The following is a 27,898-nucleotide window of genomic DNA, read 5'->3' as shown; positions in this document are numbered from 1 at the left end:
TGTGTTTTAGTGGCTGCTTAAGGGTTTATAATGCTGTCTGGGCTGTTTTTATTGGTGTTGTTGGTCCTCTGACTACTTTTACTGAAAAGCCCAACCAGGGATGGGAGTTGAAAATTAGCTTAATGCTATACACTCTATATGTAATACATGAATGAATGAATGAATGAATGGTTTGTTTCGGTTACAAAAATTACAGCAAACTAAATTGTTTTTTCCTTTCCTGCCTTTTCTTCTCTTACTCTTTCCTCGTCCCCTACTCCTCTCAAAAAAAGATGAAAAAGAAAAGAAACAAACAAAAAACCCCAAACCTCTAGAAAAATATATATATATATGTATATACAATAAGAATTTTTTACACGTTCTGTAACCAAAAGAGGAATAGGCAGAAGCCGAAGCTTATTTTGCCTATCCTATACAATCCCCAGAATCACCGAGCATTACAGTAATACATAAAATAGAAGACACAAAGGATAAAAAACAACAAGATTTTACTCTACTTTAGCATTCTTAGTTCTTTCACATATCAGTCTCTTACATTGCACTCTTTTATTATTTTACCTTTCAGTGCTTTTTTAAAACTAAGCAGAGAATTACACTGCTTCAAATACTCACTCAGTCCATTCCATAATATAACACCCAGATATGAGACACATCTGTATTTAACATTAGTTCTCACCTTACCCCTTTCAAAGACACTCAGCCCTCTCAATTTATATTTTTTTCTCTTAATTTAAAAAATTGTTGAATACATATAGGGAGACTTTTATTCTTTACTTTAAATAGTATTTCTAATGTTTTTAAGTATACAATATCTAAAAAATTCCAGGTGCATGACTCTATAAATAGTTTGTTGGTAGTTTCACAGTAAGAAGCTTTATTTATTATTTGAATAATTCTTTTCTGAAGTTTAATTATAGGGTCTATATATGTTCTATAAGTATTACCCCAAACCTCAACACAATATGTCAGATATGGCATTATAAGTGAGAAATACAATATATGCAGACCTTTGTTGTTCAGAAAATCGCTTGTTTTGTAAATAATACCAATACTTTTAGATAATTTCTGTTTTATATATTCTATATGTGGCTTCCAACTGAGTTTATGATCTAAAATTACTCCCAAAAATCTGGTTTCATATACTCTTTCTATTTCGACTCCATTTAATTTTAAGTGAATTTCACAATTAGCCCTAACACCACCAAACACCATAAATTTTGTTTTATTTTCGTTTAATGATAACTTATTGATGTCAAACCATTCCTTTAATCTGATCAACACCTTTTCTACCTTTATCAACAATTCTTTAATGTCTGGTCCTGAACTAAATAAGTTTGTATCATCAGCAAATGTAATAAAGTTCAACTTATTAAGTGCTGTACCAATATCATTCAAATAAAGTATAAATAGCTTAGGTCCTAATACCGAGCCCTGTGGAACACCACAAGTTACTTTTCTAGATTGTGACATAGTATTGTTAAATTTTACATACTGAAACCTATTAGTTAAATAACTTCTTATCCAGTTTAATGTAACGCCTCTTATACCAAAACGCTCCAATTTCTGCAGAAGTAAGGAATGATTAATTGTATCAAATGCTTTACGCAAATCCACAAAAACTCCTACAGCGTATTGTTTCTCATCAATAGCTGTAGATACGTTTTCCACTAAATCCATCACTGCTAAAGATGTTGACCGGTCATTCCTAAACCCATATTGATGATCACTCAGTAACTCATATTTCTCTATAAAATCATCTAGTCTATTTTCAAACAATTTCTCAAGTATTTTTGAAAACTGAGGTCACAAAGACACCGGTCTGTAATTTGATAAGATGTGTTTGTCACCATTTTTATAGATTGGGACCACCTTAGCCACTTTCATCTTATCGGGAAATATACCTGCTTGGAAGGATTTGTTACATATATAAGTAAATGGTTTGAGGACAGAGTCCATTACTTCCTTTATAAGTGACATATCAATAGAGTTATCGTCTGTAGATTTTTTACTCTTGAACTTCCGTACCACTTCTCATACATCACTCTCACAAACTCCACCAAGGAACATTGAATTCTTAGTGTTGAATGCAAACTCATAATTATGGTCTACATAGTTTATTTCCCTTGCTAAATTTGGACCTACATGAACAAAATATCATTAAAGTCATTAGCAATTTCATCATTATTTTCAATTCTTAAATTGTCATTATTTACAAAAAATGTTGGAAAAACATTTTGACTACGATTTTTTATGATACTATTGAGCACTACCCAGGTACCCTTAATGTTATTTTTGTGTTTTAGCAGCAGTTGATCATAATAGTCTTTTTTATGCACTCTCATAATAGAAGTCAATTTATTTTTATATTTTTGTACTTGTCCTCCTTATCCTTTGTTCTGTGTATGACAAATTCCCGATAAAGCCTATTTTTCTTTTTACAAGCTTTTTTCAACCTTTCTGTAATCCATGGTTTACCCGTCTTTTTACAATTTGGTCTATATTCGTTCAATGGGCAATGGTGATCATAAAAAAACTGAAAAGTATCTAAAAAAAAGCATTATATGATTGATTGGTATCGTTCATATAAACTTCCTGCCAATCATGATTTATAAGATCTGTCTTGAGTGCCATGATTGCCTCTGGCGTTTTTGTTCTAATTAAGTTACTAATTTGTGTATTTGTTCCTACTTTTAACTTTTAATTCATTTCTAACACAGCAAAGACATCAGATGTGTTCTATGTTAATAGCATGGTCCCTGATCAGATGATTCAGATGGCAGAATATGTTTGTATAGAACATTTTCTAACGTTCCTGTAAGGTGGAACATTCTGCTTCTTTGTTGAGGGGACACATGCTCTGCCCACCAGGCAGTGGACAGGAAGAGGAGGGCCGCCCCCTGGTGGCTTAGACCGATTAGGACGTGGAACATCATCTCCCTGGAGCGGACGGAACCGAGCTGGGGCGGGAGGTGGATCGGTACCGATTAGATATATCTGGGCTGAGCTCCACAATCATAAGTATTTTTGGTCACTTTCTGTCAACATCCTGAGCTTAAAAATAAAAACAATGTGGTCCAGCAACATGTTTTGTTTTAAAGTTATTTCTATGTCTTTTATATAATTATATACATATATTTGTGTGCATAGCGGATGTTTTAATTGATGAAACAAAAACTCAAGCTTCTGTAAATGAAGAAAAGGTTGAGAAGGAAGCGGAATCTTTGTCTCGAGTGTTGGTTTCCACTCGGATGACATTTAAGCACGCACCTAAGCAGGAAGTGAGTAAAGGTAGCAATCAGTGTGATGGAAGTCCATTTTAAATGTCTTTAAAATAATCAAAGTTAGATATTTAAAGGTGATTTGGGTGATGGATGGAGGTTTGACTAAAGCCGCGGCGCTGCGGCGGGTTGTGACCGACAGACTCTCCGCCGCCTCCCGGGACATTTTAGCGGCGCTGGACAGAATCCTAGCCGAATACGAGGCGGAGGCTTCGGGTTTCAGACAGGAGATCGATCGGCAGAAGAGACAGCTGGAGCTGCTGCAGCCTCAGGTCGCCCTCAGCGCTGCCGGTCGGTTCATTATTTCATGGTTTAAAATCCAGCTCAGTTAGTTAGGCGCCGTCGCACCGAACTCCATTGACATACTGTATAAGTAAATGTTTATTTGACTGACAACTCATTTTCACGCACCGTGTCAGAAAACCAAACGCAATTAATCAATAAACACGACTTACTCTTTAATTCGGCCTCGCTATAATGGACCCAGAAGCTTACTGGGATTTTTTTTAATTTGGCATTGCCTTTGTGTTCCTGTTACAGACTTGGATTGTAAACTAGGGGGAAGTTTAAGGGAGTTGCACACTAAACACGGCGGCAGTCGGCTCTTAATGCAATCTGGATTTACAGCTATACACCAATGATGTTTTTAAGAAAATCTTGTTTTTCTTGCGTGTAAAATTTAATTTTAGGGGGATGTGGAATTGCAGCTTTTGTTAATGGAGTTTGGCACGGGGGTGTATATTTGAACTGAACATCGTGGACAGGCTTACCATATTCTGCTGCCTCAAGGAGTGACAAAAGCAATACTAATAATAACAATATAATAATATTAGTAATATTAGCTGTAGGATTTTCTCTGATTTTCAAAAATAAAACCCACCTTTTTCCAGATATATGAAGTGTAAATAATGACTGATGATTCCAGGTGTGAAGCGCAGCAGGAGCTTCCTCCCTGCTGAGGAAGAGGAGGCTGAAGATGAGGAGTCCAGTGACAACCTGATGGGTCCATCAAGGTTCCTACTTAAACAGCTCATATTAAAATGAACAATTCTGACTTTATAAATTATTTCGAGCCTAACTAACCCACAGCTGCTCTTTATTTCACACATCTTTACCCTCCAGATGTCAGTACGACGGAAAGAAACCCGGCAGACCTCAGATTAGAGAACCATTGAACCACATCGACTTCAGGATCTGCATCCTGGATGACTCCAACACCGGCGTCCTCTCAAAAAATGGTGATTTTTAAGGCGGTTATCCCTCACATTGTGATTTCATTGGCACCTCAGATTCTTCCTCATCTGACCCACAGAAAATGTATCCAGGAATTAGTCTGACTCTTAAACCCTGTGAGCATTTTCAACCCCATGCTCGTTCCAAATCTGGACCAGATACAGTGCCTAACCTTTGTTTGTTTATCATAAACGGAATAATAAACCCTTTGGTGGCATGTTTGCTCGTGTGCACGTGTAAAACTGAAGAGGTTCATCCCACAGTCGGCTCCCGATTCTTGGCGGCTGTTCCTTAAATTATTCAAGATTTCCATGGTTCACTGTGTTTTCTAACCCATAAAATCGTGGCAACATTTTCTGTACCTGCATGATGATGTTTAAGCTCTCAAATATCTCAAAGCATGGTAAAAATGCTACTTCAGTGTTTGTTCTACAGCACCTGATTGTTCCACCAGATCAATCAATCAATCAATCAATCAAACTTGACCCATTTACTATTGAATGAGACTAAGATAGAACTTCAGTAGAATAAATGCAGCGCTTCATGGAAAAAACACTAAGATGTGAATATGACACATTTGTAAAAAATCAAACTAAGTTAGGTGAAATAAGACTAGAATAGGAAAAGTAAGAAATTAAACTGGGTATTGTACTTATGCAGTAAAATAGTATTGCATAAGAAAAATAAATACTGCGCAGAAAATCAAATATTGCACATTAAATTGGTGTATCACATGTGATAATGACAATAAGTCGAAAGCACCTCCCTGATGCTAACCACTAACTGTAGCAGTTGTGATAAAGGTTGTAAAGTGTTGTCTGGTTTAGCAAGCTACCTCAGGCTAATGCTAAGGACACACAGCTAGGATACAGTGCTAATGCAGATCGGCGTATTTGCGTTGGTTTATTGTTATGTTTTGACCCGCTGCAGCTTCAAAAGGTTTTGGTTCAAACCATAAAAAAGAATGAAAAACTAATCTTTCTGCTGGTTTGTCTCCTCGTCAGCGCTGAAGAAATGTCCGATCCTGGACCTGAAGTGTCCTCGAGGTCTGCAGGAGGCCGACTTCCTGGACCTGCTGAGATCCGCCTCCCCTCAGCTTGACAAACCTTTCGACATCCTGACGTCGGACCGAAGGCGGAGATTACAGCCTGTGAGGGTGAAGACGCTGACGGCCGAGGACATCCTCAACGACGTCGGCTGCATCGGACGGAAGACGCCGACGCTGTACGTCCGACTGAAGGTAGTTTGGTTCGTAGTTTTGGTCATGTTTCCTGATTGTTTTTTTAAAGATTGTGATGTTTTTTTTAGCTCTTTGATACTTATATCTTCTTGTATCAGAGTGGAGATGAAGCGATTCTTCCTGTGCAGACTCCAAACAGCAGCTCGGTCACGTCGACATGCGAGGAACCAAATCAGCAAACCAGGTGAGTCACTGAGCGCTTCGCCAGAAGTCTATGGACGTCCAACATTAGCTCCAACTTTATCCGAAAGGTGTTTTAGTGGGTTCCAGTCATCTTTAAAACCACAGGATGAGGCTCTGAGTGTACAGTCTGATTCAGGAAATCCAGACGGACCAACAGCTGCCAGAATTTGAAGGATTCTAAGACACAACTGAAGCCATTCTTGTCGGCACCTCATCAGGTCCAGTCATCCTCCATAACCACCGTCACCATTTCTAAGCAAGATATTCTTATCTCATTAGCAGTTACCTACCTCAGTGTGAGACTGGACCCCCACCTGGCATTCAGCAACCACATCATACGTCTTTACAAGTCTTTGTTTTTCCACCTCAAAAATACTGTCAAAACTCCGTCCCACCCTCATCTTTTCTGATGCAGAGAACCTCGTCCACGTCTTTGTCTTCTCCAGGCTGGACTACAGCAACGCACTTCTCATCGAGATCCCTATCAAGAGCCTGCAAAAGCTCCAATATATTCAAAGCAGCGCTGCGTGAAATGCCGTGGATCAGCAGCTTATTTATATACAGATACATTCATGAGTTACTTTGCATAGACCATTCATGGTAAAATGTGGGTGTGTTGTGGGCGGAATGTGAGGTGGATCCACCTGTGCAATCTTCCAGCTGGTGTGTGATTTATCAAGAAATTGCATGCAGCTGTGCTTACGCAAAGTTTTATAAATCAGGGGTGAAGGGCATACGCCCTTTTCGTATTTTCGGCGTACGCAAACTTTAGTATGAATCCTACGCAGTGTTTTATAAATGAGGCCCCAGGTCATCAACACACTGAACAAAAAACCTAAGTTCCTCACTTTTCACTGTTCTCATCTTTTGGAACTTCCTGTGATTTTGATTCTCTTTCTAAGAAACTGCAGAGACAGAAACTTATGAGAAGACACAAGTATTGCACGGAGATGTACAAGTATTGGCAGGAAAAGCTGATGGATTGTATGATGGAGACGTGTAAACTTATTGCAAGAGAGTGCAAACTTTTGTCAGATGTAAAAGTACTGAGAGCAGGCACAAACTTATTGCGAGGGGATGCGAAAATATTGCATGGAAATGAGAAAGTATTGAGGAGACACAAAGTTTATGCAAGGAGATGCAAATGGTAGAAGTCCAAAGTAATGCAAGAGGATGCGTACGTTTCAAGGTAACCTAAAAGAATATCGAGGAAATGCAAAAGTCTTAAGATGTAGAAGTACTGCAAACTTGTTATTGTTGTTTGGCAAAATGTATTGAAGTTAAATGCGACGTATGCCAAGGAGATGTACACATATTGTGAGGTAACGCCAAAGTATCGTAAGGGTCATCAGGTAGCAAAATATTGTGCAAGAACTCAACAATATTATGAACAAATGTAAAAGTCAAAAATATTCTTGCTGTAACCATTAGCTGATCAGTTACTTGTTGCAGCTCTTTAGCAGTTTGTGTGTTTTATGCAGCTGAATCTGCTGAACTATTTGTTTCATGTTTTTTTAGCTGCCGTTTATCCGTCAGACTTTAAACACATTAACCCATTTATTTCTGCTTTGTTTCCACAGCAGTCCTGTTCAGCAAGTCGAAGGCAGCGGATTAAACACCCTTTCACAGCAACAAGACGTGGAAGCTGAGGAAGCTGCTGAAGAAGAACCGACTGCAGCTGAGGGTAAAGCAGAAGGTAGTGATAATGATGATGATGATGAGAAGGACGAAGAACGAGAAGAAGAGAGTGATGACAACTGGAAACCAGATAAGAGCGACGAGAAGCTGAAGAAGACCAAACTGCAGCCAAAGAAACGCAAAATCAAACGTTGTGATGTCGCTGCTTCCTGCTGCAGAGTCTGTGGAGTTCTGCACCAATCAGAGGTGTCACTGGTCAAACACGCCTGGACTCACGAGGACGATCTGGTTTGTGGCGTTTGTGGCGAACGTTCAGAGTCTGAGGATACCTTAAAGGATCATCTTCAAAGTCGCCACAAAACTGAAGCCTGTCACATCTGTGGAGAATCTTTCCTTAGCGCTTTTAGCCTCAACGAACATGTGGCCGCTCACTCGGGGCAGAAACCACACGAATGCAGCGTTTGTCGCCGTTCATTTGCTCTGAAGGCGACACTGGAGCATCACCAGAAACTCCACCAGGCCGGAAAACAGTTAAAAACCCACCTCAGGACTCACAGCAACAGGAAGTCGCACCTCTGCGGCGTGTGCGGTAAATCTCTCAGTGACTACCGATCTTTATCCCGCCACAAGATGACCCACTCAGGGGAAAGACCGCACAGCTGCCAGATCTGCGGGAGGTGTTTCAAACTGCCCGGAACTCTGAGGCAACATGAGAAGATCCACACAAACCGAGAGCGTTCGTACCTCTGCGACGTCTGCTGCAAGATGTTCCTGACCGCCAAGCAGCTGCAGATCCACATGAGGACCCACACCAACGAGAAACCATACCACTGCGGCGAATGTGGCCGTGGCTTCACCACCAAAGGGCCGCTGACTGTGCACATGCGAGTTCACACTGGGGAGGCACCGTACCGCTGTCCCGACTGTGGCTGGTCCTTCAAGCGCAAGACCAACCTGGACAACCACGTGGCGATCCACTCGGGCATCAAACCGTTTGTGTGTGGGATTTGTGGGAAGGCGTGCGCTCGTAAAACATATTTAACCGTCCACATGAGGACGCACAACGGAGAGAGACCGTATAAATGCACCATCTGCGAGAAAGCCTTCACCCAGAGCCACTGTCTGAAAACGCACATGAAGAGCCACCAGGCGGAGGAAAATGTGACGTGAACAGTTAAATTATTGTCTTTTTCTCCATTTCATTTCGTATTTCTTCCGACTGTAAATTTGTACGTGTCCAGTAATAAAATCTTGGCTGTAGTGTGTGTCTAACGGTGAAATCAATCAGAGCTGTGATTCAAGTAGAAAACAAAGAGTTTACAGCAGAAGTTTCAATTTGAACTTCTGGGATTCTGCAAAAATAAGAAAAAAAATAGGAAAAGTTATTAAAACTTTGCCATCTATAAAAGAGAACATCAGGATCGTTCCTAGCTAACCTTACAAGTCCTAATAACTGTTTAAAGAAAATATTTGAATCAAAATGTCCAAAGAAAGTTTTAAAAATATTTTCTTTTCCGCTGATGTTCAAGCTATTAAAATTTTTTAATGTCAACTTTCAGAGGATGTTGTCAGGAACACAGATTATGTTCCATGATGACAAAGGAAAAACGTTCTCGAGGCCTTTTATTTTTATAAAACGCTCCCGAGATTTGATGTGTTTTGATAAAGTTCCAAATGTTCCAAGGATATTTTCTGGATGTTATTGAGGACAATTGTATAGAAAGTTCTTCTATAAAACATTCTCACAATGTTCCACAGTAAAAAAAAAGAGGAATGTTCTCAAACTAACATTCAGAAAATGTTTTTCAGATGTTCTTGAGGTCTCAGATGTGATAAATTAAAGGTGGAACATTCTGCTTTTTTGTTGAGGGAACGCGTTAGAGAACGTTCCGTAAGACGTTTCCTTAACCCCAACCCTAAAATTCTTCTGTCATTGTCATTGTGGAACATTGTTGGAATGTTTTATAGGTTCTATTGTGTGTTCGCTCAACAGCATCCTCTGAACCGTGCAGCTGAATGTTCCACCTTTGTTAATTTATCGCAGTGCAGGAACGTCTTACAAAGAACGTCCTGTCATCTGAGGTCTTAATAGCATCTTGCAAATGTCTTTTTGAAATGTTGCGTTGAGAACATGTTTCCTTTTGTTGTTACTGTGGAATTGTTTTAAAGAACGTTCTGTAATGTTTTCTCTCAGCAATAAAGGCAGAATGTTCCACCTTTACAGGAGTGGTATAAAACGCTCTGAATATAAACGTTCTGTCATCTGAGGCCTCGATAACATTTGGAAAATATTTATTTGTTGAATGTTGCTTTGAGAACATCCTTTCTTTGTTGTCATAGAACATTGTGGGAACGTTATATAGATTCTATAATATGTTCTGTAAAATGCATTGCCTCTAATTCAAATTCTTTGTTTTTATGTTACATTACAGGAATGCTTTAAAAAAAATCATGAGGCCTTGAGAACATCCCAAAAATGTTTGTTGAATGTTGGTTTGAGAACGTTCCTCCTTTGTCCTCATAGAATATCATCCTCTGAATGTTGATGTTCAAACATTATATTACCATCATACTAACATTACTGGAAATGAAAGTCTAAAAAGTCTTAGAACTTGTCCGTAACGTTTTCTCAGCATTGTGGGAACGTTCTCTGATACTTTGAGTGAACTCTGCAGGTTACATCAGGAACAAAACGATTTGCATGAAGCTCTCATTGAATCTGCTTTAGTTCCTCATTTGAATGGACGACAGCGACTGGAAACACTTCATTACTTCTGATTTGCATCTTTTTCTGCCATCTCTGAGCAAGAAACCAGTTTTTAGAACCAAAGTTATTTTGCATAAGGTAAAGAAAAACATTATGTAAAGACTTGATGCAAGTTTTTTGATGTTTTGCTTGTTGGTGGAAAGAAGACGTCTAAAACACATTTACACTGGTTCATATTTAATGAGATAATACCTCCTTTGCTTATTTAAACGAAAAATTTCATCAAACTTGTAATAAAAGAAGTAACTTTAAATTTAAATATTCAACTTGTTTCATGTTGAAGTGCATTGACTAAAATTAAATTAATGATTTGCAAAGTAATTAGAGTAAATCCACATTACCACAAACAAAAACTGCACTTCTAAACCATCAACAGAGGGAACGCATTAATAACTTCATTAAAATGTTTCTCTTCACTTTTTTCTCATCCATAAACGCCTTAGAACAGAACGAACAGCAACACACTTAGTTTTTTACTGCAACAATCGACAGATTAACTTTGATTGTGCCACAGTGAGGCCAGATTTCAAAAGCAGCAACAATTTGAATAGAAGTTCAATAATCTCTGCTGAGGCTCTCCATGGAAAAACAAACACACAAATATCTGAAACATCACAACATTTATTCCTTTAGTAAAGCACAATAACGTCACATCATCTACAGCAACTTCACAATATGGATTATCATACTGCAACTCCATGAATATTTGCCATTTTAAACATCAAACCAGGCATTAATGTAATATATTAGTTTTCTCGTGTGTGTAGATGTGTGTGTGAACCAAATGCAACCAAATTAAAACAAATTGAAAATGAAATTAATGAAATAAAATACAAATTGAGATTTTTTTTCCAAATTTAAAACTTATATTCACTTTTTAAAAAAATGTATTTGTTTGTTTTTAGTCTTAGTGATATTTTATTTAATTTCATAAAAAATCTTAGCTTTTCTGTTTTTGTAAATTTGTAAATATTTCTCCAAAAAATCTCGAGTTTCCACATTTTTTCTTGTCGTCTCTTTTTTTGTTGAAAGTTTCTAACTTTAATCTCAGAGAACATCGAAGTCTTTCTTTGTGATTTTGTGGGTTTTTCTTCTTAAATGTGAAACTTTTGTCAGAATTTTTTTTCTTGTGAATTTGACCTCAATAAATTTAGTAAAACTTTAGTCTCAGAAAATGCCCGAGTTTTCGTCTCCTAAACATACAACTTTAAAATCACATGCTATTTGGTTTTTGTTTGTTTTTTAGTTTATTGTTTTGTAAGGTTCATTTTCTCAGTTATTTCTCATACATTTAAAACTTTTTTCTCTGAAATTTACTATTTGATCTCAGAAAATATGTTTGGGTATCATGACTTTAATCTCTGAGGAGTTTTTTGTTAAAAATGTGCTCCTATTTCGTTTCATCTTGTTTTGAAGGGTTCACTTTAAGGCTTTATTCTCAGAGAATATAAATTTTTTTTCTCATAATTTTTTATGAGTTTTTGTGTTAAGACTTAAGCTCACAGATTGTTGTTTTTTACAACTTTACTGCCTTAATCTCAGTGAAAACCTGAGTGTGTTTTCTCGTGACCTTAAGTTAGTTATTTCTCATAAATGCAGAATTTTTTGGGGCAAATTTATCATTTAAGTCTCAGAGAATATCCCAGGTTTTTTTTTTTTTGTAATTAATTGATGATTTTTGTGGGCGGCGATTGAAACGTTTTTATTTTTGTGTTCACCTGAAACACTGAAACATCACTTTTCCTGCTCGCTGCAGGAACAGCAGCGGTAGCACGAAGCTGCTGGGAAGACTGAACCAGTTTGCGGATAGAAACATCGCACACAACACGCCGTCGGCCAGCGAGGAGAAGCTCAGAATTGTACTCGCGAGAAACGCCAAAAAAACACCCACAGCATTCCCGTTATGGCCAGAACGCTATGGAAGGCCCTCAGCTTTGATTGGTCGACCCGCTCCCTGGCCCCGCCCCCTTCCTGTGGCCCTGGACGATTCAGAACATGGAGAACAGCAACACTGCAGAAAGTGACCACTAGAGATGGGATTTATGGCTCTTTGAGGGGAGCTGGATCTTGGTGAGCCGTTCCTTTCAAAGAGCCGTTCAAAAAACTGGCTCATTTGGCTCATTTTTATATTTATTAAATTTTAAAAAGCCAGTCTGGCCTTAACTCATTTAATCTTGAAAATAATCACTGGGAGGAATGACTTTAGATATACCACCAATATGAGTTTGAATTATTCTGAAATATTGATTATAACCTTATTTGACACGTGTGGATTAGATTTTAAAGTCTGCCACTTTTACTGTTGAATGTTGAGTTTTCAGGTGTCTGTGCAAATTATTTGTGGAGCCTGACTTAGAAATATTTTTTTGACAAATACTGCATTTACCCTTACTGTCTGCCACGAGAGAAAAGTGCATCCAAATGCTGCTTCGTTTCCTTAATTGGCTCATTTTGTCAATGACGACGGACTGACTCTCCCATGGGCGTAACCACCATCTCAGAAGTGAGGGGGACAAATTTTTCAGAGCAATTTATCATTCTCTTACATTTAATTGCACCGTCCTTAGTGGCTAAAGAACCACATAATCCCTAACAGCCACAGTACAATACCAGGGGACCAACGAGGCTAGTTCTTTAAACTATTAAGTATAAAACTTTAAACTATAAAATCTAAAGTTTTAGTGGCCAAACTCTAGTTGAGTTGACAACAATGTCCCTTGAACATCTACTGGACGAGTAGCCAAAGGTGCCAAACACTGAACATGAAATGATCAGTACTGCCTGGTTTCTCCCTGCAATAGATATCTTATTTTCAGGAAGTTATAATCTCTCCTTACCTGTAAAGACCCTACATCCTTGTCCCTGCTGCTGGCCTCTGATCCATCTCCTCCCTGACTCTGCTCTTTCTGTTATGGCAATAAACATAAAAAATGTGGTAAGAAAAATTCTGAAATAGCATTAGGAAGAGTAAAAACTGCAGTAGAATTTAACCTCAAAATCACTTTAACCCATAGATACATATTTTTTTCTCAGCCACTTATATATTTTTTTCACCTCTGCAGACCCTGCATGGTCAACATTACTGCTGGCCGCCGCCTCTGGTCCATCTCCTGCCTGACTCTGCTCTTTGTTATAGAAATAATCATTAAAAAATCTAAAAATCAAAATTCTGAGATAGAATTAGAAAGAGAAGGAGTTAAAAATAGTTGTAAATTTATACCATAGATAGCCTATTCTTTTTTCTCCTCCCTGACTCTCCTCTTTTGGGACCAAAAGACTTAAACACATGGAGAGCAATTGTGAGCACATCTTCTGCCCAGAAATGAAAGAGGACTGGGTTTATTCCAAGAATAAACTAATTAGCAGTAATGTAACAGAGGCAACAACATTTAAATTATTGTTAACTAGCTTAACATATTGATATATTGCCACGTTTTACCTTGTCATCATTTAGCTAACAAGTCTAACATTGTTTGCATCCAACAAGGTCACACAACTTACACGGTTTGTTTGGAAAAAAACTGTAAAGTTTTTTGCTTCTTGCTGGCTCTGGCTGGTTTGCTAAACATTACTCCAGACGCACGTTCAGCACTGCTCAGCACAGCAGCACGTCTCCTGCGGAACACCTGCGTTAGCATGCGCTCATGGTGCATTCACAGACGGCTCGGGAAAACACGTTACTGGATGCTAATAACGGGTTCAGCTGTTGTAACGGCTGAAAAAAGTGCGGGGGACAGATGTGGAAAGTGCGGGGGACATGTTCCACGCGTACCCCGCGTCTGTTACGCCCATGGACTCTCCTCCTCCTCATTTAGACCGCTGCTGCTGCTGCTGCTGCTGCTGCTCTCCAAGGCAGGGGGCGTTCACTGTTTCTGTGTTGTTGTTTTATTTTTTTTACTGGCGCACTCACGTGAAGGCAGCATGCACAACGTGGCGTGACGCTATTTGCATATCTAATAAGCACCGCACAGCTGGGCTGCGCTCCTCCCCATGTAACTAGGGGAAAAAAAGAACGGTTCCCAGCTGCGACTCGGTTCCCATCGTTCATGTTAACGAGCCGTTCAAAAGAACCAGTTCGTTCGTGAACGTCACAACACTAGTGACCACAGCTAAGGCAAAGACTAGAAAGACCAACAGGGAGATTCTCAGAATAAGTGAGTAGGTAAAGGCCACAACGCCGCTCCAGCTGAAGGTCAGCAGCCAAACGGAGGCAACGCTGATGTTCCTGATCCTGACTCCGCCCCCCTGCCTCAGCTCCAGGTAGGTGACTGGGTGAACCACCGCCAGGTAGCGCTCCCCACAGGTGAGGACATGGAACAGCGTCTCTCCGGGAAACACACTAAACAGAAGGTAGTGACTCGCCGTGATCATCTTGTAGAGATGCAGACACCGCAGGTTGGGCGGTCCAACCTGCCGTGCCAATCAGCTGCATGATCTCTATGTTGTAGGTGAAGACATCGCTGTGGCTCACAAAACCCTGCCGCCGCCCGTAACCGAGGTAGACGACGAAGACAGACAGAGGCAGGAGCAGCGACAGTCTGGCGGCGGTGAAGGCGGTGCCAATGAAAGTGCCAGAAGGGGAAAATGTGCAGCGAAATAGCAGAAGACTGGATGAGTCACTGGAGGAGTTCAGCGCCATTATGGGAAAACTCAAAGGCCTGGAGAAGAGCAGAGGGAGAGGGATGATGAAATGTTGCTGGTTTAGAAACTGCCTGGGGAGGGATGAGTCAAGGTCTTAATTGTTTTAACAGCTCCCTGGTGTGGGTTGACTTGCTGTGTTAATTGCTGTGAAACTGCTGTAAAACTAAATTGTTAATTGTGGTGTGACTGAGTGTGTTTTAAACTCCATAGGGAGGGATAACTCTAACTTGATGGCTGTGAAGTTGTCTGTGAGTCAGTGTACGGTTTGCTGTGAAACTGTCTGGGGAACAGCGGTTCAAAGTGTCAGCAGTTTTTAAACTACTTGGGGAGGATGTGTTATTTTGTGATGATTATAACTACAGAAAACTGCTTGGAGACGGATGTTTCCGTGTTAATTGCTGTGAAACTACCCAGGGAAAGATCACATGCTATTTTAATGATTGTAAAACTGCCTGGGGAGGGATTACTCACCATATTAATGGTTGTGAAACTGTCTGGGTAAACTGCTTCGGGAGGGATATCCTACTGTGTTAATTGCTGTGAAACTGCCTGTGGAATAATGCCTAAAGGTGTTACTGGTTATACACTGCCTGGGACAACTTACGTTGTGTTCATGATTGTGAAACTACCTGGGGAGGGATGACGTGCTGCGTTAATGGTTCTGAAACTGCCTAAAGGTGAATAAGTCACTGAGGTAATTGCTGTGAAACTGCCTGAAGATGGATGGCTCAAGGTGTTCATGGATATAAAGTGCCTGGAGAGGGGCAGTTCACTCTGTTAATGGAGATGAAACTGCCTGGGGATATGTGACTCTCTTTATTGTTAGCTGTGAAACTACCTGGGGGCTGGGGATGACTTGTCAAGTTATTAGTTGTGAAACTACCCAGAGAAGGATAACTCACTACATAACTGGCTGTGAAAGTACCTGAAGATCGATGACTCAAAGTGTTAAAACTGTCTGGGGAGCTGTGACTCACTGCATTAATGGTCGTGAAACTTCCTGGGTATGGATGACTCAAGCTATAGGTAGTTTTTAAACTACCTGTAGAGTGATGATTCCCTTTGGTAATAGTCAGAAAATGACTTGAGAAGGGATGACTTGCTATCTTAATGGCCGTAAAACTACCTGGGGAGGGATAATGTACTGTGTTAATTGCTATGAAACTGTCAGGTAGGATGATTTACTGCATTAATCATTGTGAAATTACCAGGGAAGGATGACTTGCTATGGTAATGGTTGTTATACTGCCTGGAGAGAGATAAATTGATATGGTAATTGTTGTAAAACTTTCTGCGGAGGGTTGAATTGTTACATTATTGCTTGTGAACCTGCTAAGGGAAGGAAAACTTACTACTTTGATGGTTGGGAAACTGTCTGTGAAGGGATGATTCAAGGAGCTAATTCTGCTAAAACTGCCTGGGGAGAGATTTCAGGACTGTTCTGTAAGTACTTGATCAGTGGTTCACTCTTCTCTGAAATTGTGTGTCGTTTCTATCCAGCAGCTATTTAAATTATACGCCAGAGCTAACCAATGTTGCATGAAGCTACCTCAACCAAACTCACATCAGCATCTCATGTGGCCATTAGCTTTGCTGTATTTCTGCTTTACTAAAATCATGGGTTGTTATACTGATTCTTAAAATTTAGCAGCCCATGTCCTAGTGCTACAGTTACACTGTTTTGAAGTTAAGGTCCCATTAAAAGAACACAGACGATAAGTAAGGTATGATTTAGGGCGGGGCTACCTTGTGATTGACAGTTTTAATAGTTGTCTGTAATTAGTTTTGTGTAATTTCTAAAAACTCTTTAATATTGTTCCTGAAAAACCTTCACAAGATACTAAAACTTCATCTATTAAGAGCGTCAGTTGCTGTTAGTAACTTTGAACACATGGCAGAGATGGACTATTGTAATCTATGGGTTCCTTAATATTTGTGTAATTGTTGTAATTATGGGTTTATGGTGGATATTTAATTTTTAGATTTTGGTTTTGTTAGTAGCCAAGCGTAATCATTTCTGACACTTTGCTAACTATTAAGTGTGCTGCCTTCACACTAGTTCATGCATCAGCATCAGCAACAACCACAGTAAAACTAGCAAAAAGACTCAATAGTTTCATTAAAAAAATGTTTGTCAAAATGTCAAACCACAGTCTGCTGTTTATGTGGCCGAATTTTCCAGTAAAAACACAAAACATCCAAATTTAGATTCACATATCAAGAAAAAAAACATGTTTCTGCACAGTTTAGCCATCAACCAGAAAAAAATAGGTTTTTACCAATCATAATGTTCAGGTTTTAACTTTTTTTTAATGTTTTTTGTAAAAGAAAACTCACCTCTGCCGTTTGTTTCTGGTCGACTCTTCTCGTCTTCAAACTCACTAATAAACGACTGTTGATCAGGATCTGGACGTGTGATAATAAATATGATGAACCAAAGCGTGTGCTGGGCGTGTTCGTTAATGATGCTGTTGAAGTGAAGACCACGTGAGAGCAGATCTGTGTAAATTTCAGGTTTTTTACGCTAAATTAAAGCAGGCAAATTCATTGTCTGATGATTTGTCCTCACAGAGCTCAGATCACTCGTTCAGCAGCAGCAACATTTGAATATCAACTCAATAATCTCTGCATCAGTTCATGTGTGTTAAAAGATGAAGCGACCAAATCAAACACATTTAAACCTGAGAGTAACCATGGAGACGTTTATTCATTTAGAATTCACTGATTAGTGCAGACAGACAATAATTACTTGACAAAAAAATTACCAAATTCTGAAAACTTAAAGCCCATTACTTGGAGTTTACTTTGATGTCATTGAGTCTTTGTCAATGGTTCATTTTGTGTAGCAAGACAAACATGTAACAGTGCTATATTTGTATGAAATCTTAAGACACCAGTCACCGAATTGTGATTTTAGTTGACAAATTCCAACAAATCTCCAAAATGCTTCGTCGGTCCACATTTTCTGACAGTTCTGTTATTTTTTCTAATCATAAAAGCTGCAAAACAAACAAAACACACCAGAATTATCACATAAAAGTAGAAACATTCAAAATTCTGATTCTGTGGAGTACCAGAAATCATGTTTGTAAGGTCTATGCATCAATCAACTAGTAAGTTACAATGGCTTCCATATGCAGAACACAACAGAAGAGAGTACATCCCTGTGCAATGTCACATGAATGTGAAAAGATCCAAGCTTGCCTCACCTCAAAAATGGCATTATTTCTAAGCTATAACAGTTTTTGCTTTTATGAACAACACATAACAAATTTGAAAAAAAAAGAAAGAAAAAAAAGACTACATTTAAAATTCAGCCTCTAAGTAGAGACTGAATGCAGTAAAAATGAATCCACTAAACCAAATCCACTTGTGAGTTACAATCAGACTAACTGCATGAACATGGTTCTAAAATGAACCTTGAACAGCAGAACTTTCTTAGTTTTGGACCTAAGGACTGTGTTTATCTATGGCTCCACATGGAAAAGAACTACAAGAATCTCTGATTTCCTTTGATAACCCCTGAGCCAAGTGTGAAGCAGCTGACATCTGTTGTTCCTAACTAGATTTGAAAAGTTCTTCACTGTTAAATGACGACCACTGTAGCTCTGATTAGTGGTACTATGGCTCCTTCTACACTTCCTGATTACTGCTGACGCTGTGTTTCACAGATTTTTAGTTAAGATCCTTTTCCATCTTTGTAAAAATAATCACAGATTTTTCAGTTTCTCTGCTCAGTTCTTTTCCACGTAGAGCCATGATGAAGACAGACAAAGTCCATAGGTCCAAAACTGGCAAAGTTCTGATGCTCACAGCTCATTTTGGAACCATGTTCAAGATAAACAGTGTTGCTTGTTGTTTGGCATGAAACTTCCAGATGAAAGTTTGCTGAAGAACATGAGAAGAAGCCTGATGGATGTTGATGTATGAAGATAAATGAGTTGGGCTCGGATGGAGTCCAGCATGTTTGGTGTGAACCTGACCAGGACCACCACAGTGGATGCATAGTCCTGACAGTGAAGCACGGAGGTGGAAGCATCATAATATTAGACAACTTTTGAAATGTTTCAAAATGTAAATTAGGCTCATTTCCATTAACTGCTACGGAGTAAAGCCATTAGGCTGTGCAGTGTAAACAGAAGGGGGCGCTGCAGAGTATGTTCACAAACAGACTAAAAAAAGCTAGAAACAAAACCATTTTTTGCTAACTGCTAAAAATGTTTAAAGAAAAACAAAAACAACACCACTTTGTCCACATACAAGAGAGAAATGAAAAACTTTCTTCATTAACTGAGCTTAGTCAGGTTTCTTTTCCTTCTAGGTAGAAACAGCTGATTGGTCATGTGACTTACAAGATCCCCCATGAAGCTCATTAACTCTTTTAGAAATTGTCTAAAACCACATCAAGTAAATGGAGGAACTTCTTTTGCAAACCTGAGGACGATTTTCTAAACTGACCATTTCCATCAACCTTTTTTCTGGTGATATTTCAAAATGTACATAAGAACACATTGATGGAAACGTTGCTATTTTTTGACTGAACAGCTGCATGTCAGTATTTGAGCTCTGTGCAGGAACAGCAGCGGTATCACCAAGCTGCTGGGCAAACCGAACCACATCGAAGACGTCAGAACCAAACAGCGATCGCTGTAGCTCAGCAGTGCCGAGGCTACCAGAGGGAGGCAAACAAGATCCCCGACAAACAGCACCAGCAGCACTGCTGTTATAGCCTTGATGGTGTGGAGAGCCCTCTGCTTTGATTGGTCAACCCGCTCCCTGTCTCCGCCCCCCTCCCCAGGCTTTGGACGAATCAGAGCACAGAGAACAGAGATGCTGCAGAAAGTGATGACGGTAAAGGAAAAGGTCAAAATACAGAGAAATATACTGTAGACAGCATTAAAGACATTAGTGAAAATGACTGCACTGCATCCAAAGCACAGCAGCCAAATGCACCCGATGCAGATGTTCCTGATCCGGACTCCACCAGCCTGCCTCAGCCCCCGGTAGGTGACGGGGTGGACCACAGCCAGATAGCGCTCCACACAGGTCAGATCGTGGAACAGCATCTCGCCAACTACTGTGACTCCTGCAAGAGAGAAACCAACCACAAACATACGGGGGAGGTAGAATCCGCAAAGGTAGACGACGTTTCCGGAAAACCCGATGAGCTCCATGACGACCAGGTGGAAGGTGAAGATGTCAGAGTGGCTCATGGCGGCGAAGGAGCGCTGCCGCCGCCATCTCTGGTGCCCCAGGTGGAGGATGAAGATCGAGAGAGGGATGATGAGGACGGATTTAGTGAAGATGTAGAAGGAGGCGCAAACGGTCGCCGCAAAGTTGCTTTTAACGCAGAGTAAGAACATATGAAGAACAAAGGAGTTGGAGGAGGATGAGTTGGTGGACATGTCTGCTGGATGTTGGTGGAAAGCTGAAGAGAAGAATCGGAGAGGTTTCATCAGAGTGGTTCTTCTGTTTGTTTAACTCTGGGGATGAACTGAATTTAAAAGTACATTTCTTCATTATTGGCGCAGTAACAGCAAAAACTGTACCAAAGCCTCACTGATGTTTTAGCAACAAACTCGATTTCACACAAAGTCTGGAGCTGAACTTCACTGATTCTGGGTTTCTGGGCTGAGAGTTGGACGAAATAAGATGATTAGATGTTCAGATCTGACCGCCTAAAGCTGGGGTGTCAAACAGGCAACATTGTAAATTAGTAAAACTATGAATTTAATGCATTTTAGAAATTGACAAGTTGTTTCCAAGTAAAATACTAGATTGAGCTTCTTCTGTCATTTTGTGTCTCATTTTTGGTTTTTTTTTGTTTGACTTTTGACGTTTGTCTCATGTTTTTGTCATTTTGTTTCTCGTTTTTGTTGTTTTGTGTTTCCTTTTTGTCTCATTTGTGTTTTTCGTCTTATTTTTGTCATTTTGTGTTTTGCTTGATTCGTTGTTTTGCGTATCATTTCTGTCGTTTCATGTTTTTTTTTTGTTTCAGCTTTTTTGTCATTTTGTTTCTCACTGTTGTCATTTTTTGTCTTGCTTGTGTCATTTGTGTAATTTTTTGTCTCATTTTTGTCATTTGTCCACTTTTTTGGCTCTTTGTAACTTTGGTCGTATTTTTTATCCTTTTTGTTTTGTTTCATGTCATTTGTCTCATTTTGTGTCTCATTTCTGTAATATTTTGTCTTGTTTTTGTTGTTTTTTTTGTCATTTTTTGTCTGACTTTTGTAGTTCTGATCAAAAAGTAAAATATTATATCATTCAGTTTCAAATGACCAAATGTTGTGTTCCTTTGTGAACACACTAAGTTGTAACGTGGAAATGATAAACTGAGGCTGAATATTGTTCATGTTGAACTTATTTTTCTGAAGAAGTTTCAGTTTGTTCATAATGTTTTGTAAAAAGACTCTTTTGCACTAAAACAAAGGAAACATTTGGAATTGTGGTATTACTAGGTTATTATTTTGTGATTTTACTGGTCCGGCCCACTGAAGAACAAATTGGGCTGATGGAACCTAAACTAAGGTTAGTTTGATGCCCCCGTCCTAAAGAATCACTCAAAGCCCAGCAATCTGCACGTTGATCAGTGTTCAGTAAGAGAGTTTCAGCTTCGGAGGAGTCGATGAACAAGTCAATGATCCTGTTAGTTCACAATCCAAACCAAAGAACCCTGAAGTCACCATGTTTACACATACAGTATGTTACCAATACTGGAAGTAAGGAGGCTCCACATACTGCAGGTATTTATTTTATTACTTTACTCCTTTTACAGTTTCTGCAAACTGCAAGACAGTTTTATTTCCTTTGCGTCTCATTTGTGTCATTTTGACCTTCAGTTTTTCTATTTTTTCTTGTTTTTGTTTTTTTCATCTCATTTGTGTCATTTTGTGCCTTGGTTTTATTGTTTTTTGTCCTGTTTTGTTGTGTTCCATCTCATTTTTGTCACTTTATGTCTCGGTTTTGTTGTTTTGTGTCTTGTCTTTGTTGTTTTCTGTCTCATTTCTGTCATTTTGTGTCTCTTTATGGTCATTTTGTCTCCTCATACTTTAGATATTTATCTGTTTTCAGCCTTTCCAGACGTTTCCTCTCTACTCTTCTCATCATCTATAGAAAGATGTTTCACCATGCTGAATGTATCTCCAACAACTTGCTCCTCTGTTCGCTGTTTTTCAGTCGTGCTGCATTTATTTCACTGATTCAGAAGGTTTGATTTCTTGTAATCTCCTCTCTGCTATTTGGAAACACTGCCTGCAGTTCAATCTGAACACCATGACTGCTGGTCTCAGCAAAGCCAGTCACTGAGAATCAACTAGACTGTGGATTTCAGAATGAATTTTACAGAATCTCATGAAAAAAGTGTCATTTTGACCACTTTGTAAATGAGACATGAAGGATAAAGTGATCTTTTAAATAAAATATCACAATTTTTATGCTTAGATTTAGCTCATTTTACTGATGGCATCACATAAAATACATTCAAAGACGGTCGGAAAGTTGAAAATCTGATGAATCTTTTTTGTTTTTATAATTTATGACTGATGCATGGCGTGACTGTGGTGATTTCTATATAATATAAAATGCATTTCAAACCAATCAGCAGGTTTTGTCGTTCAGTTGCTGTTCATAACTTTAGACACAAGGGGCACTGATGAGACAGGTTGTTATTGCATCTGATTCATCGTGGCTGAAGATTTCCCCTTATATTAGCTGTAAAGAGTGTATTCTAGGGTAGGTTCGGTTTTGTCGACTGCCAAATCCTGCTTAATTGTTCTTTTGGATCAGTTTTAATGCTTTACTTACAAACAGAAGTGAAGGTTTTAAATGAGTTCTTTCCTCATCATCATCAGTCACAAGAAATACGAAGAACCGAAGTAATCCAACCACAATCTGCAGTTTGTGCAGCTGAGTTTTACACAAATAACACGAAAAACCCAAATTTAACTTTGCTTAAAAACTAAAGCAAAATTCTCATTTCGACCATAAAACAAACAAAACAAAAACCTGTTTAGAATAATACACTTTGCTGATAAACATCAATATTTTAACATTTTTATGGTGCCTTTCAAGGAAAACTCACCTCTGCTGTTTGTTTCTGGTCGACTCGTCTCGTCCTCCAACTCTCTAACGACTGTTGATCAGGATCCGGACATGTAATATTAAATACAACGAACCAAAACGTGTGCTGGGCGTGTTCGGTAATGATGCTGTTGAAGTGACGAACAGGTGAGAGCAGATCTGTCTGGATTTATGAGAGTTTTTACGCTAAATTAAATCAGGCAAATTCATTCTCCGATGATTCTTCCTCACAGAGCTCAGATGAGACGTTCAGCAGCAACAACATTTGAATATCAACTCAATAATCTCTGCATCAGTTCATGTGTGTTAAAAGATGAAGCGACCAAAACATATTTACACCGGAGAGTAACCATGGAGACATTTATTCATTTATAATTCATTGATTAGTGCAGACAAAAGACAATTATTTACCAAAAAGAAAAACTAAATCCTTAAAGACGCATTAAAGCTGAAAAGTTGACCCTACAGTGGTGTTCATGAATCTCCAAAATGTTAACTGTGGTTTATAATTCATCTTTTTAGCTAGTCAAAAAGGCTACAGGTATATTTTTTAAATTATAAAAATGGATGATAACCCAACAAAGCGATGTTGCTAATCAATTACATGGTGCTAATAATGTCACTGATTAAAAACATATTAACCGATAACAAAAAAGAAGAAGGCCATGCATGTCAGTAAATGTAGATCAGCGGTAGTACCTGGTTGTTCCACCAGGTGGAGTCTCTAGCTGTTTCATACTGTAGAGACCAGAGGAGGCATCACTCAGACTACAGTTCATGTAGAAGCAGAGAGAATTGTGGGAGTTTAGTTAGCAATGGGCACCATGACAAAGACGTCTGTGGAGGTCAATACCCATCAACCAGCGCTAACATTTTCTGGATGAGTTGTGGGTAGCTAAGACAATGTTCCTTGACATTGACAGCACATGTAACCAAACTGTCTGAAGAACTAGATTACAGATCCATTATCAAATATAGATATCTCAACAGTTCATTGATTTACTGATTATTGATTGATTTTTTTGATTTGCATCCCCAGTGGTGCCACAAAAACTTGGATCAGTGTCAAGTTTCCTTAAACAGCTGACCTATGACCTCTTTTCTAACATGCATGGCCTTTGTCTTCTGATTAACAACAGGGGGCCCTCGACTTACATCAGAGTTCCGTACTTAGGGCTCAGAATACGTCGATTTTCGCCGTAAGTCAGAACTCTGGTGAAAATGTAAGCAAAGCTTCACGTTATGATCAGTTCTTCATAAAGTCATGAATACCAACAACTTTCATGCATGTATGAATCATTTTACAAGTTAACATAATATTGTAACGGACTGATATTGTTGTTGATGTTGATGTTTGAATGTTTATTGTTCAGTTCCAGATTTAGCTGATGTCAGTGAACGTGCCATGTTTAGTTAGCTCGCCTCTGATTGGCTGAGAATCAGCAGTAGAGAGAGCTGGGAACGGCAGCTAATTCTGGAGCTAAGTTATGGGGTTTTTCTACTTATTCTGGCATTGGCTACAGCCCACAGTATCCTGTGTGAAGATTCAATAAACCACCAGAGAACCAGATAAAATCTCAGTCATTCATCACAGAGGGTCACTACAATATGCTGAATTGTTTTTACAAGTTGACTGATGTTCAACGGTGTTTCGCCCTGCTCTGAGCATTTTAGTATGACTAATTTCACTTCCATGGAGACGGCTTTCCTTGTCTTTGAGCATCAGAAGAGTCTGACTTGTGCTTGGGAGCCATAATGAAGGGCAAAAAGTCAGCAAATGTAGCACAATCCAAGGTGGCCTATGACTGTGCAAATGTAAACAAAACCTTCTTATAGTGCTGTGTGATGGCGTATTTGTTCGCTCCGCTTGTCAACTAGCTCCATGTAACCAGTTCTGATGTAACGACAAAACATTGTAGCTCGATGACGTCATGAACTGAGGACCCCCTGTATTTTAAAATAATTGATGAACGGTTAATCTTTAACATTCATAGTAACATATCAACCCCACTGAGACACTGACATCTACGGCAACAACTGACCTTATCCTAATATCTATTCAACAATAAACCACAAATTTAAGGAACATCTCAAGACATATGGTTAATGGAAGTCTCAGCGGGACTGAGTGGTTTGTTTCCATCCTGGTAGTTTTCCGGCTCTGTGCAGGAACAGCAGCGGTAACACCAGACTGCCGGGCAGAGAGAACCAGAATCCCGTCGCCAGCAGCACACAGCCGACACTGTGGCTGAACAGCGAGGACTGCTCCAGAGCGATGCACACAATGAGACCCAGGAACCACAACCACAGCACCGCCATGATCAGCGCCACGGTGTAGAAAGCCCTCTGCTTGGATTTGTTTACTTGCTCCTTTTCCCCGCCCACTTCCCCTGGCCTTGGACGAATCAGAACGCAGAGAACGGCGACGCTGCAGAGCGAGGTGACGAACCAGGAGAAGAGCAACCAGCAGAAGAACGGAATGGTGGGTAAAGCCGGGGCGTAGGAAGTCATGATGCCGATCCAGCTGAGGCTCACCAACCAAACACAACCGATGCAGATGTTCCTGATCCGGACTCCACCAGCCTGCCTCAGCCCCAGGTAGGTGATGGGGTGGAGCACGGCCAGGTAGCGCTCCACACAGGTCATGTTGTGAAACAGGATCTGTCCAGGAAATATTGCGCTCAAAACCAGGAACCCCAGAACCTCCGTATTCAGCTGTCCGGTGAAGCTGCCATAGAAGAAGACGACATTCGGAGCCAGACCGCTCAGCTCCAAGGCGGCCATGTTGTAGGCGAAGTGGTCAGAGTGGCTCGATGTTTGGGAGGAACGCTGCCACCATCGCTGCAGCCCCAGGAAGAGGACGAAGACGTAGAGAGGGTGGACGAGGACGAGCTTGGTGAGGGTGAAAGCAGAGAATGTTATGAAAGCGCCTGAGGAGTCGGAGCAGTGGTACGGCAGACGGTGGAGGGAGGAGTTGACCGACATATCCGAACCTGTGGAGAAAGACTCATTTTAAATCTGCATTACCAAATGTTCTGCTGTGATCACATCAGCTGAGTTCCCACAAATTTGTGAAATGGCGCACAAAAAGTGTATTTGCATTGTTTTTAAAATAATGTTTAAAAACGTGGAAATGTCATAGAAGAACGCTCTGTAATGGTTTCCCTCAATAAACGACAAAAAGTTCCACCTTCGTTATATCTCAATACAAGAACATTCTAAACTGTTCTGTATGAAAAACATTCTGTCATCAGAGGCCTCGATGACATCCACAACATTTTAGAAAAGTTGGTTTGAGAACGTTCTTCCTATGTTATGAAATGATGTGGAACATCCCCAAAACATCTTCAGAAAAATGTTCATCTTAAATAACACTCTGTCATCTGAGGCCTCGATAACATTTTGAAAATGTTTGTTGAATGTTGCACTGAGAACACTGTTGTAGAAACGTCTTCGAGAAGAACATTCTGTAATGTCCTCCCTCAATACATTTCATAATGTTTGACCTTTAATATATAATATTACAGGAACATTATAAAATGTTCTGTATAAAAAAAAACTGTAATTCGAGACCTCGAGAACATCCAGGACATTTTAAAAACATTGGTTTGAGAACGTTCTTCATGTTTGTGAGGTCAAAAGGCAGAGCATCCCCAAACACACCAACTGGTGGATGTAAGACGCACTCCAGGCCTGAAGGGTCAACATCAGCAAAGGAGTGAAACTAAAAAACGACAACCAGTGCTTCCACAGGGACACAATTTACCTGGGCACCGTCTCATCCAGCAGGCTTTAAAAGGTTTGGTGATCAGTTCAGTCAGTCTGCCTTTGATTGTGGTCATCATATGAAGTAAGACCCAGCTGCTGTTTGGACCGAGAGGTAGGACTGGTAGGACTAATCAAGAGAACTTGAAATGTTTATTTGTTTATTTTGTATAAAGAAATTGAGGTTTAATTTAATGAATTTGGTTCACACTCAAGATTAATTTGAAAGTCAATTTAAATTTATTTAGTAAATGTGTAAATTTAATTTCTTTGATTTAAATAAAACATGATGTTCGAAAATACTAATGTGTGTCTTTTCTTTCGATTCATATTGAAGGTTATCAACCTGTCAACTCTCATTCCACCTTTAAACCAAAATCAGAAATGAAACAAAGAAAGACAGAAGACTGAGTTGTTCCTTTGTGACCCTCATGGCCAAACAGGCTTTTTACAAGTTTGAGCAAAGCTGTGTTGAAACACATGCAGAACTTGACAATGTGTTATCATGGAACATTTTGAGAATGTTTTATAGATTCTGTGAAGCTTTCCCCACAACAACATCCCAAAATATCCTCAGAAAAATGTTCAACCTTTAACATGTTGCAGTAAAGAACGTTCTGTCATCTGAGGCCTCGTTAACATCTGGAAAGTGTTTATTGAATGTTGTATTTAGAGCATCATTGTAGAAATGTCGTCAAGTCCTATAACGTGTCAAAATGTTCCACCTTTAATTTATCACATTACAGGAACGTAAGAAAATGTTTTGCATTAAAAAAAAAAACGCTCCGTCATCTGAGACCTCAAGAGCATCCAGAAAACATTTTTTTTTGAATGTTGGTTTGAGAACCTTTTTCCTTTCTTGCAATAGAACATTGTGAGAATGTTTTATAGAAGAACGTTTTCTAATGTCAACATCCTTAGAACATTGCAGGCAGAACGTTCCACCTTTATTGATATATCGTAGCACATGATAGTACAAAAAGAACAGGCATAGAAACATAAAATAATATTATCTACATTCACTGATGACTTATAATGCATCAAAAGCAGTGTTGTTGTTAATCACTGATATCT

General features: G+C 39.4%; 1 protein-coding gene across 1 annotated transcript; it reads left to right on the top strand.

Annotated features, from left to right (window-relative positions):
* Positions 1–3,243: 3,243 nt before the first annotated feature.
* LOC110969304 (zinc finger protein 436-like) lies at positions 3,244–9,793 on the top strand. The gene is made up of 6 exons (XM_022219365.2): positions 3,244–3,569; positions 4,204–4,291; positions 4,401–4,516; positions 5,516–5,751; positions 5,850–5,935; positions 7,515–9,793. Exons 1-6 carry the CDS (start codon positions 3,368–3,370, stop codon positions 8,740–8,742), a joined length of 1,956 nt encoding a protein of 651 aa, XP_022075057.2. The 5' UTR covers positions 3,244–3,367; the 3' UTR covers positions 8,743–9,793.
* The last annotated feature ends 18,105 nt before the right edge of the window (positions 9,794–27,898 follow it).

This window comes from Acanthochromis polyacanthus, chromosome 24, assembly GCF_021347895.1.
Source record: "Acanthochromis polyacanthus isolate Apoly-LR-REF ecotype Palm Island chromosome 24, KAUST_Apoly_ChrSc, whole genome shotgun sequence".
Taxonomy (NCBI): Eukaryota; Metazoa; Chordata; class Actinopteri; family Pomacentridae; genus Acanthochromis; species Acanthochromis polyacanthus.
Note: the sequence above shows the minus strand (reverse complement) of the source record. Positions and strands in the feature narration are given on the sequence as shown.

Excerpts from the sequence above, each read along its gene's own strand:
- LOC110969304 (XM_022219365.2), top strand. The coding sequence starts at position 3,368 with ATGGATGGAGGTTTGACTAAAGCCGCGGCGCTGCGGCGGGTTGTGACC. Across the intron at positions 5,752-5,849 it reads CGCTGTACGTCCGACTGAAG|AGTGGAGATGAAGCGATTCT; the intron begins GTAGTTTGGTTC and ends TTCTTGTATCAG. Across the intron at positions 5,936-7,514 it reads GAACCAAATCAGCAAACCAG|CAGTCCTGTTCAGCAAGTCG; the intron begins GTGAGTCACTGA and ends TTGTTTCCACAG.